General features: G+C 39.7%; 1 protein-coding gene across 5 annotated transcripts in view; it reads left to right on the top strand.

Annotated features, from left to right (window-relative positions):
• The window catches only part of UTP18 (UTP18 small subunit processome component), a 39,341-nt gene extending 31,830 nt beyond the window's left edge, over positions 1-7,511 (top strand). The window contains exons 12-15 of one of the 5 annotated variants that reach the window (XR_003430340.1): positions 4,659-4,801; positions 6,132-6,170; positions 6,993-7,039; positions 7,357-7,418. Coding sequence is in view for 4 of the 5 variants with exons in the window: in XM_027094561.1 (XP_026950362.1) it covers positions 4,659-4,801; positions 6,132-6,156 (168 nt within the window). In the remaining variant the exon portion in view is untranslated. Of the gene's footprint in view, positions 1-4,658; positions 4,802-6,131; positions 6,171-6,992 lie in introns of all 5 variants that reach the window. The other 4 variants (XM_027094561.1, XM_027094562.1, XM_027094564.1 and 1 more) reach the window with 4 other exon arrangements.
• Positions 7,512-12,363: the final 4,852 nt, after the last annotated feature.

Here is a 12,363-nt window from a genome sequence, read left to right as displayed (position 1 = left end):
AGTAGCCACCAAATTTGTATTATGTCAGTTCTTTTGGGAAAGCTGTGCTGTCCATTCCTAGCATTTCTTAAGTGGTAGTCTTCATTTTCAGAGGTTTCTTTCGGCATACACATGAAGGAATATGTTTAAAGCAAACACTTCATTCCTCTATAGTTTTTTTTTTTAATTAATTCATTCAATTAGTTTTGGCTGCATTGGGTCTTCGTTGCTGTGCACGGTCTTTCTCTAGTTGTGGTGCGCAGGCTTCTCATTGAGGTGGCGTCTCGTTGTGGAGCACGGACTCTAGGTGCGCAGGCTTCAGTAGTTATGGTACACAGGCTCAGTAGTTGTGGCTTGTGAGCTCTAGAGCTCAGCCTCAGACGTTGTGGCACACGGGCTTAATTGCCCCACGGCATGTGGGACCTTCCTGGGCCAGGGATCGAATCTGTGTCCCCTGCATTGGCAGGCGGATTCTTAACCACTGTGCCACCGGGGAAATCCCTAGTTTTCTTTCTTCATCTACTTTTTTAAGGCCTGGTGTCATAATGGAGTAGAGACAGTTCTTAATTTTTGAAAATAAATTGTGTACAAAGAGTGCAATTTAAATAGCTGGATAGTTACTTGTGAAGATAGCTCTGTGCCAGGGATCCCCAGGACTTCCCCCAGGTTTGGTGAATAGAATAGTAAATGAAAGGACTCACAGGACTCAGAATATGGTCATACTCATGGCTAAGAATAATTATAGGGAAAGGATACAAAGCAAAATCAGCAAAAGGAAAAGGTGCATGGGGTGAAACCTGGAAGAAACAGGCACAGACTTCCAAGAGTCCTCTCCTAGTGCAAGTCACATAGGACACATTTAATACTAGTCCTCTCCCAGTGCAGGTCACATAGGACACGTTTAATACAAGTCCTCTCCCAGTGCAAGTCACATAGGACGCATTTAATACAAGTCCTCTCCCAGTGCAAGTCACATGGGACACATTTAATTCCTCCAACAGCAAATTGTGACAACATGTGTTAAGTGTTTTCTGCCAGAGAAGCTCATTAGAGACTCAGTGCCCAAGGTTTTTATTGGGGGTTGATCATGTAGGTACCCTCTGCCTAGGAGGTACCCAAAGTAGAGGCTCCCAGAAGTAAAGGCAAGTGTTCAGCATAAACCACATGAGACAAATCATTTAGGCATAGTGAGCTGTCCTTATCATTTAGGGAAAGTTTCCCATGTGTGTAGGGACCTGTATGCCAGTCAAGTTCCCAGACGCCATCTAAGAGCCACTTGCAAGCGGGCCTTTCTAAGGATAGCAGCCTCAGGCCAGTGTTGACTCTTTTCTGCCCAACCTCAGAGTTCAGCTTAAATGTCACTCCATCTGTGTGAAGTTTCCTACCCTTCAGGCAGAACCAATTTCTTCATTCATTCAACAGTTACTTGCTGTGGGCCAGGTATGCAGATGGCATAGAACTTTGAATGGCAGCATTACACTGTGCTATTGTTATGTGTATACCATAAGCACTTTACAGAGATTCTTATCTTGCTTACTCAGCAAATAAACCATACACACTTCATCAGCTTTAATAGTGTATAGTTTACAAAGATTTATAAAGAATTGTACAAAAATATTTTGAGCCAAATAACAGTCCTCAGAGGATTGGCTCACCCCAAGTCAACAGCTAGTAAAGGGCAGTGAACTGTGATGCTAGATTCCATATTCTTTCTAACATTTTAATGGTTTTCTGACTAAACTCCTCAAAGCCCTAGAATGTGTATAGGACTTCAGATGGTAAGTAGGGCAAGTAGGAGGCTAAGCTCCTCCCTGTATTATATAGAGCAGCTTCAGTATTACTTGTGGTATGTATTGGCATTCTGCATAAGATTTTCTTTGAGGGAAGAAAGAGTTCTGCTGGAAAAAGTGTTTGGAAAATATAGCATTGTGTTTTATTGCCTCTTGAATGAATCATTTGATAAATGAGGGGATCCTAATTCAAGTCAGCTTTAAAATCTCCGCTCCTGTAATGGTAGTGGTGGACTAGTACATATTAACCTTTTATCATTTTAATGGTAGTAAGTTGTTTTAGAAAACCGTGGGATCAGTCTCTGTTGACATAATGTATTCTGCAAGATGCCTAGTAGTTAGTTCTGCCTAGTTTGCTTCAGTGATCATGGCAGCATTTGTGGTTTTTTATTGTGGCAAAATCACACAAGGAATTCATTAGTAACAGCCAACTCCCCTTTTTTTTTTTTTTTAACTCCCATTTTTTAAATGGTAGTCAACCATAATATCTAATGGAAAGAAGCCAGGCATAGCTTCAGAATGCCTCAGTGAAACATTGGTAGTGTCATTAAATGCAATCTCTTATAATGATCCAAAGAGTTCTGTTACTCCAGCACAAAGCAGTGAATATGAATCTAAGCCATTGCACCAGTCAGAGACTCAGAAGTTAAATTGTTATTACATCTACAATCTTGGATGTTGTAGAAGTTGTGGAACTCCTTATCCATTAAATTAAGGATGAGAGACCTTTTATTTGTTGAATTTTGGTATCTGGACCCTTAAATGTAATACAGAAATTACGTTGGAGATAAAGGGAACTTTCTGAATTAAAGAAGTTGGTTTTTTTTGGTGGTACGCGTGCCTCTCACTGTTGTGGCTCTCCTGTTGCGGAGCATAGGCTCCGGACGCGCAGGCTCAGCGGCTATGGCTCACGGGCCCAGCCGCCCCGTGGGATGTGGGATCTTCCCGGACCGGGACACGAACCCGTGTCCCTTGCATCGGCAGGCGGACTCTCAACCACTGCGCCACCAGGGAAGCCCAGAAGTTGGGTTTTTATAGGACTTTTTCTTATTAGTTCAATTACAGCTTTTAATACGGGGGTCATAAAGAGAGGTTAGAGCACAGCTGAGTTCTAACCAGGTGGGGGTCATTGGTCTGAGGGAAGATGTACTAAAAACACTGAGGAATAGTTACAGTTGAGTCTTTTAGGAGGGCATAAACATTTTTTTGCCCCTGATATCCAAGTCAGTAGGGGAGATAAAATTTAAAATTAAATTGTCCAGGGCTTCCCTGGTGGCGCCGTGGTTGAGAGTCCACCTGCTGATGCAGGGGACGCAGGTTCATGCCCCGGTCCGGGAAGAGCCCGCGTGCCACGGAGCGGCTGGGCCCGTGAGCCATGGCCGCTGAGCCTGCGCGTCCGGAGCCTGTGCTCCACAACAGGAGAGGCCACAACAGTGAGAGGCCCGCGTACTGCAAAAAAAAAAAAAATTAAATTGCCCATAAGTTGGTATTTATCCTCCATCAGGAAGAACACATCAGCTTGTCGTGTGAAACGATGGCCGCTGTGTACAGTTGTGTAGGTTATTTGTTGCACAAGGCACCACATCTAAAGAGACTCCATTTACATCATAAACTTTGTGTTTGTATTTACTGTAGTATTTCTGATAATTTTGGTAACAGAATTGTTCTGTTTATTTAGCTAGAAAAATACACAGCTACCTTCTAGTAAAAATGAACTTTAAAAAATTGCTTTGTGTCTTGTGCCCCAACTTTTGTGAACTTCTTAGCTTTAATGGGTCAAGACCACTTCTAGTGCCTTTGCATTGATGCCAGGCTGTGCAGGCAGAGCCTGCTTCCCAGAGAAGTTGAAAATAATCGAAAATGGCTTGGAGATTCACTGTAAACTTTACTTTCTTGACAAAAAATGGTCAATAGGCATTTATTGGGGGAGTAGGGCCTAGTGACTGACTGAAACCAGTGTAATAGACAGGTGTATCTAACAGTGGGTTTTACCTGGTACTTGTCTATGAAAATCACCTTGATTGGGTGGTTTAAAGTCTCATCTAAAAGTGAAGGATGATAGACTACCATGATTAATAGCTGAATGATAATTCTGTATGTGAGTATTAAGGTGGTGTATTTCTTGGAAGAGCTAGAGAATGTGTGAAAATGAGAGTTTGTTAAAATCCTAGTCTGCTTAAGGTAACGGCTTCCGTGCTTGGGTTTTATTTATCCGCAAATTGGACGGGGACTTGTCTTGCCTAGCTTGGATTTGGGCCTGTTTTCCCCCAAGTAGACTTTCCTGGAGAAAGAGACCTGGCCTTGGGGTGAGCTTTTGGCTCTTTCTCAATCAGAACACAGTTTCACTTGATGAACTAGGTTTTCATGGTTTAGCCCTCAAGGAGAGATTGCAAAAGGCAAAGAATATACCACAAAATTGAGAAATAAAACTGAAAAAAGGGGAGTTAGATGATATTGGAAGATTTGATATGACTTTGTCTTGGATTCAAACTCTTCATAATGTTTGAAGTATCTGTTCCTTGTGATTAAATTTTAGTATCCTTTACTGTGGTTATTAAGTTAGAGCATTAATGGGCTCTACTGTTGACTTTTCACTTTATTCATTCACTTATTCGTTTGACCCTCCCAGGCCCCATGCTAGATGCTGCATTTTAATGCAGCATCAAGAAAGCACTTTCTTCTCTTCCTTCCCTTCCTTCTTAGTTAATAGCACATTGAGAATCAAATTTTAATTTTGGAACACTTTGCCTTATTAAGAGAACTGTACTTGATGTGTGCTACAATCAAAATGAACTTTTTGTTCCAGCAAAATGACAGAATGAAGACTACAATTTAAGAAACATGAGCTCCCAATTGTTGTAGTTTAAAGCTTTTTATTATTTCCTGCAGGTCCACCTTCCTTCCTGTACAGTATTTTCAAACTTCCCAGTTGTTAAAAAGAAGAATATTTCTCTTGTTTATACTATGGATTTTTCTCCCAGAAGTGGTTATTTTGCTTTGGGGAATGAAAAGGGCAAGGCCCTGATGTATAGGTAGGTATTATTTATGTTTAGAAGTCAGAAAGAAGTCTCAGCTTCTTTTGAAAATGTGAAGATAAAGTTGTTACATTCTCAAGTCTATAATTATATATAATTTATTAGATCTGTAGTTTATTAATTATAATTAAGAATTATTAACTGATAAATTATAGAGTGTTTATAGTCGACTCCCATCGTCATATCTAAAAAAAAATGTGCATTTTTCTACCATAAGATTTTTCTAGCAGAAAATTTACTTGGGGAATTTTTGGAGGAAAGGGGGAAGCTATATTTTGAAAATGTCAGATTGAGGAAAAGTTGCCACTTTAATAATACTGCCACTTTCATGGTGCCTTATGTTTAGATTAGCCTTTGTTGACCTGACAATGCTCTATTTATTCCACTAGATGTAAGTGATTTTTTTTAAGAGGTATTTCTTTTCCTGCAGCTGTAAGCTGTAAATAAGGATGTTAACTACAAAGATACCAAAAGGCTGTGCTCTGTCCAGGTTCTTTTCTGTGCTCAACCTACTTGGCTATAAAGCAAGAACAAATAAAATCTAATTACATTGTTGCTAGAAGATACAGGTGACAAGGTAGCTCTGGGGGAGAACCTGTGACTTAAAAATAATAGCCACCTTTCCTTGCTCCCATGTGTTGGCAGTGAATGTTGCATAGAGCCCTGTGTTTATGTTTGTATGCTTCAGGGAAGGCCTGCTTTCAAAGAAACTGAAATCTGGGGTGAAGAAGAGGAGGAATACAAATTGGTTTTGAAAAGAGAACAGAGCAAACAATAATATGGCTTATAGTTTTACTTACTTTGAAAGGAAAATGGTTGGGTGGTACCGGGAAAATTGATAATTCCATCATTCTCATTTCACATCATTTTTGGAGTGGTTCTTTCAGTTTGGATTTTATAAAAGGCTGCAGATTCTTACTGAACTTAGGAATTCTCTTCCAAAGCTTTGGTGTATTATAACTGATTTGTTTCTTTTCTTAAGCCCCAAAGCTCATTAGAGTTTTCACCAGAGCATTGGTCTCTAGTGAGACTGTTTCTAGCCTGTGGGTTGGACTGACAGCATTTCTGTTGGATGTGGCTGATCAGGTATTTCATAGACCGTGATGTAATGCTTTGGAGCAAGCTGATGGCTTTTATCTAAAATCTGAGGTATTAGCATTAGGATACTTCAGAATGGCAGCTTGAGGAGTAACCTAGCTGCCTAGTGAGAGTGATTGTGATTACATTTCCGCACCAAAGTCTTCCTAAGTGTCATTCTGCGATCTGATTGACAGTATCCTGGGTAATCACAAAATTGTTTTGATGATTGTGTCTTTTACTTTTTCAGGTTGCATCATTACTCAGACTTTTAAAGAGATTATTTGAAGTAAGAAAATCTTTCACTTTTTTTTTCATCCTACAAAGTTTTAAGGTTACACCCATTGCTGTCAATTGGCAGAGGGACCATATTAACTGATTTTTGTTTCTTTGCCTCTGGGTTACTCTGTCTTCAGTTAAGGGAGTGGGATGGATGTAGATCAGGAAGAGCCTAGTTGGACTTGAACCTTCCTTGGGAATTTTTTATCCCAAATCACAACAGTCTGGCTCTGTTCTTCTGAGGGCAGATCTTTAATATTGTGTCCATAATGGTCATCAAAATTATAATTACTGAATATTTAATCCACAAAGGAGAAGAGACTTAACTGAGAGAGATAAGTATCTCCAGATATAATTATAGCTTCCGTAAGCTCAAACCCTTTTATTTTGTATGTTTCTTGAGAGATTATAAGTGGCTTGCCTTGTAGCTAGTTAATGGTGGTCATTAGTTTTGCTGCCGTATATAGTAGATATATTTGGCATATGCATATATGTACACATATACGCCATATATGTATTTCTTTTTCTTACAGTTTCATTGAGATATAATTGGCATACAGCACTGTATAAGTTTCAGGTGTACAGCATAATGATTTGACTCACATACGTCATGAAATGATTACCGCAATAAGTTTAGTGAACATCCGTATAGATAAAAATTAAAGAAATAGAGAAAAACTTTTTTCTGTGTGGTGAGAAGTCCTAGGGTTTACTCTCTCAACCACTTTCCTGTATAACACACTGCAGTGTTCATTATATTTATCATGTTGTACATCCCATCCTTGGTACTTATTTATCTTATAACTGGACGTTTGTACCTTTTGACTTCCAGGTACAAGATTTGTGCCTTCCTCCAATTGCTGCTTGGTATTTAAAACAGTAGGACATGCTTCTCTTCCTATGGCTTGATTTTTCACCTGAGATATGGTGGTGGTTCTGAGGTGGAGCTGCGACCAGCTGTTCATCACAGTTGACTAACGAGATTCATAAATGTTGAGGAGAGACTCTGGGAGTGCATGTAGACTTAATTAGGGGAAAGAATATTTGAAGGTGGTGGAACTTTGAGCAAAACGTTAGCCAGGAGGGGAAAGCAGTCCAGCTGCCTTGCCTCCCAAAACAGCACTGCCAGTGCATGTTGTTTGTTGGTGACCAGTGACGGTAAATCAAGTATATAATTTCTTCTGTTCTTTCCTCAGATCCAGTTGAGCCACAAGAGAAACCCATCCGATAAATCTTCTCAGAAACTTTCCAGAATGAGTGATAATATAAGGATAATGATATATTGAGCCAGCTGTGCTTATTTAAGTTACCAGAAATGTTTTAATAAACCCATAGTAACTTTTGTTTGAAACTAAGTGTATGTGGTTCTTCCCTCTCCACCTACACACACGCTAATTTGGGTGCATTTCTTTTAAGACCCAACATGAGAGATTGGAAACACCTGTCTGTAGCCAAAAATAATACAGGTAGTTAGTCTCCTGTTTCACAGTTAACCCTGATTAGTATTTCCCCCTTTCTCAGCATAGATCTCTCTGTGTTTCTGGGTATCAGCTAACAGAGGTTCTGATGAGCTGGAGGTCAGTCCACATTTATGAGAACCATGGGATCTAATGGTATAAATTTTGAACCTTCAGGTTTTCCTAGAAAGGTAGTTTTGGAAGCGAAAAGACTTTTCTGGGCTTAGTACTTCAAATGATTGTCACTGTTACTTTGTGGGGAAGGGGGCATATGAAAACCTGGTATGCTTGTCCTACCAATTACTAGCCACTCCCCTTCCTGGAAATGTACATGACGCCAACTTAAAAGTTTTAGTTGAGGTTCCAAGTTTGTCAGTTGATTGCATAGTTCTTTAATCATAGTATAACCTTGCTTAAGTCCCTATGTTTCTTAGGAAAAACTGACATTATATTATGTATTTCACCCCACCTCCTTTCTAAAATGTGGAAAAGAAATGGCAGGTTAGAAAAGGAAGTTACTCCAATGACAAAAAATGGTTCTGGCTCTGCCCAGAGAAGTAATAGATCCCACTTAAATGTACAAACAAACAGGCCAGTGCTGGGTACCTTCAGTGTCTTCAGGGTCCTTCCAGGTCTACGGGTGATGACCTCGAGCAGCCCACTGGATTGTGTTAACGTATCCCAGCATCTTTCTAAAAGAACATTTTCTATTAAGATGAGCTATTGCTGTACAATTGTGGAGACCCTATGTGGCCTCCTTTTTCAGCGTCTTCTGTCGTAAATAATACTAAGGCTAAAAATTTCAGAGTCCTAGATCCAGTAGGCTTATTAATATTTCTCTTTTGAGTTGCTAGAGGGCAGCATTAGATTATGAGTAATTGAAGCTTTTGTAGCTTTTTGTCATCACCTTATCTTAAGCTTCAGCTCAATCATTGTTTCAGAAATGGACGCTAAGCGTTATATGTGCTTATTTTGCATGTGGTTTTCAGAGTGAAAGACTTATAGGAATTTATCGTTCTAGAAAAAAATAATGGAAGCAGAGTTTAAATTTATTTTATTTTATTTATTTTTGGCTGCATTGGGTCTTCGTTGCTGTGCGCAGGCTTTCTCTAGTTGTGGCAAGTGGGGGCTACTCTTCCTTGCGGTGGCTTGTCTTGTTGCAGAGCACAGGCTTCAGTAGTTGTGGCACGTGAGCCCAGTAGTTGTGGTTTGCGGGCTCTAGAGCGCAGACTCAGTAGTTGTGGCGCACAGGCTTAGTTGCCCCGCAGCATGTGGGATCTTCCCGGACCAGGGCTTGAATCCGTGTCTCCTGCTTTGGCAGATGGATTCTCAACCACTGTGTCACCAGGGAAGCCCCCAGAGTTTAAATTTTAATTCTACTTTGTTAACATCTCTAGGTCATATTTATAGTCTACTAGGGGGAGAATAAAGAATTCCCAGTTCTAATTTTTTTTACTCCCTTGATGGGGATTAGAGGATTTGAGTCAAGCTCAAATCCTTCTTCTTGTAACCAGTGCCAAGCGAACTCTTCAAGGAGGTAAGAGCCACAGTCATGAACTTATTTACCCACTTCTCTATTGGCAGTTGCTAAGGTAGCAAGAATGTGGCTTATATGTGTTTTGGGGGGACTGTCAAGCTGTGAGGTGATACTTTGTCATCTAGAGCCACATGGGCTTTATTTGGAGTAATGAATTGACCTTTAGTGTATTCAACTCATCTCTCGCCCAATCCCTGCTAATACTCAATGAACTGAAGAATTCTTAGCCTCTTGAAAAATTTCTTCATTTGTGAGAAGTCTCTTGCTGTACTAGCTGTTAAGTGTGGTGTGTTCCTGGTGAGGGTATGTAACCCTTTCTAAGCCTGTGCAGAATGAAGTGACCAGCTGCAGGGTTTGTGACCAGCATTTTTGCACTTCACCTTGGGGATGGGATGTCAGCAAGCAAATGCCTGTGAAATGAAGTGCTTGCTCACACCTGTAATCAGCTCTCAAGCCACTCGGGAGTCCACTTAAATGCATCTCCAGATTCCTCACACAAGAAGCAAAAAGCATCGGCTATTCTGTTATTCTAATCTGGAGGAAATGGAGACTGGGGCAAGAGGTGTGGGGAGAAGGAAGAATGGAGTATAAACAGCATTTTGCAGCCCCTGGCACCATACTTGTGCTCACATCAGCATATATGTATATCTCATGACATTTTCATTGTTCCTCTGTAAGGAAAGTAGTATTTTCTATTAACATGGAAGTAAATTGAGGTTCAGAGAGGTTGAACATTCCAGTCTAAAACCATCACCCTTACAGAGATCAGTGGTCCTCAAAGGGTAGTGTGTCCATGCTCTTAATAGTATGAAATAGAGCCCATTAAGTTGTGGGTAGGAAATGCTAGAACTTCTATGCCATGCAAAAAGTATCTTTGTTACATAACATATTAATATAGATCATTTAGGTAATTTGTAAACAAATAGGTTTGATTGAATTGAAGGTATATACTCAAGGATTTTCTATGAAAGGCCCACTGATTTAGATGCCCCACACACTGCCATACCAAACTTGACATATCCAAAACTGAACACACTTCCACACCCTTCCTTTCACTGTTTCCCAGACCTGTTTTTTTATTCCCTATAATGTTAACAGCTGCTGCATTAACTGCGTCACTTAAGCTAGGTACCTAAGACTGACTTTAAACCTGAGGTTTTTCCGCTTCTCCATCCCCCCACCACAAAGACTAGTTTCTCTCAAAATGTCTTATTTTTTTTATCCTACTGCCACTTCACCGACTCTCATCAGCTCTCACCTGTTAATACCCTAACTTCACACTTTCAGTTGGATCTCCATATTGCAGCCAGAGATTTTTAGAAAACGTTTATTATGGAAAACTTCAAATGTATACAAAAGAAGAGAGGTTAGTATAACACACCCTCTTCTATGCATCACCCAGCTTCAACAATGACCAGCTCCTGGGAATTTTTATCTATATCCCCACCCACAAACTGGTTATTTTGAAGCAAAGCCAAGATGTATCATTTCATCTCTAAATATTTAAGTATGTATAGAGATGTGTTTTAAAAATATAAATCTCAACATGCTACTCTTGCTTAAAATCCTTCAACAGCTCATCTCTCCCAAACTGTTTAGTTTCTCCATCTATGGAAAGGGCATAAAAGTTGACTTGCTTTGTAGGACTAGTTATTAGATTCAGAACAGCACCTGGTCCAGAACATGTTCTCAGTGAATGTTAGCTGCCATCATTAGAATCATCATGACCACAGTCAGGTTCAAGCTGACATTCAAGCTCCTATGCTCGTAGAAGGACCCTTTATTTCAGCCTCTTTCCATCTCTCTAGATCTCACCACTCCAGAAATCTTGAGCTACTTGAGATTTCCCTGAATAAACTTAGCTGTTTTTCTCCCACATGCCTTTGTTCTTGCTGATGCTTCCTCCTTGCCTTTACTATTTCTGCCTTTCAAACTCTGCACATCTAACAAAACTGAGATGGACTTCTATTATAGTACCTATAGCCTTTGTTGCATTTTTTTTTAATACAGTCTTTCAACAGAAGATCGGAAGTGGCCTTCCAAAACACACAGTAAAGAGCGAAAATAGTGAATCAGAGCCTGGGAAAATGAATAAGACAAGGGAAATTAGAAGCCAAATATGTAGGCCATGTGTGGTTACTAAAGTTGAACTGTATTTTTTTTTTTCCATTTTTGACCTAAGCAATACTCATATATTTTTGGGGAAAAATATATTTCAAGAAAAAGTGAAAGTCCTCTCTCCCTTCCTATCCAACGGAACCTCTATTAACAGTTTGATGTATATTTTGCTAGTAGTTTTTTTTGGGGGGGGTATTGAGTCAATTATATGTTCAGATGCAAGAAAACCTGACAAATAGTGGCTTAAATCATAAGGACATTTAACGTTGATGAAGTCTAGAGGTGGCAGGCTGGCTTCAGAATCCATTCGGTGGCTCAGCAATGCCCTATCTTTGGTCAGTGTGTCTGGGGTTCTCTTTGCCTGTTACTCATGGCTGCAAAATGGCTGCTGTACCTGAAGTCTCACATCCTCACACAACCCAAGAGCATTCCAAGCTGGAAGGAAGGGAACAGGGAGAAAATAGTCTCTTCCCTGGCAGGGCTTTTCTTTTTCTTTTTTCCAGTTTTATTGAGAAGTAATTGACATACGTCACTCTATATGTTTAAAGCATACAGCCATGATGGTTTAACTTACATATATTGTGAAATGATCACCACGATAGGTTCAGCTAACATTCGTCTCATGTAGTACAATAAAAAGAAAAGAAAGAAGAAAAGGATAAAGGAAAAAAAATTTTGTGATGAGAACTCTTGGGATTTACTCTTTTTTATAAAACACAACATGATTATATTTTAATATACAACCAAAATACAAATCACCATAGTAAGTTGATGGCAGTAAAGTATGGTATTTCATTTGCATTGCATGACAAATGGTTACCATCCTCAGTCATAAATGAGTTCTTAGAAACCAGTAACAAAGACATTGAGGTACCAAGGGAAATGAAAAAACAAAATGAAATAACACAAGTGACTAGTAAGGATTAAGCATATATGAAGATGACTGAGCTGAACAATAAGAAGAAAAGCAATTTCTTTGTAATATCATATTACCAAAGATTAAAAATCTAACATTTGTACAGCCTTAGGAAACAGACCCACGTAAACACGGGACAAGATTGATGAGGTCCCATCTATATATAGTAGGGGGG

Source organism: Aethalodelphis obliquidens, unplaced genomic scaffold (assembly GCF_003676395.1).
Source record: "Aethalodelphis obliquidens isolate GAN/ISIS:26980383/991018 unplaced genomic scaffold, ASM367639v1 scaffold89, whole genome shotgun sequence".
Taxonomy (NCBI): domain Eukaryota; kingdom Metazoa; phylum Chordata; class Mammalia; order Artiodactyla; family Delphinidae; genus Aethalodelphis; species Aethalodelphis obliquidens.
Note: the sequence above shows the minus strand (reverse complement) of the source record. Positions and strands in the feature narration are given on the sequence as shown.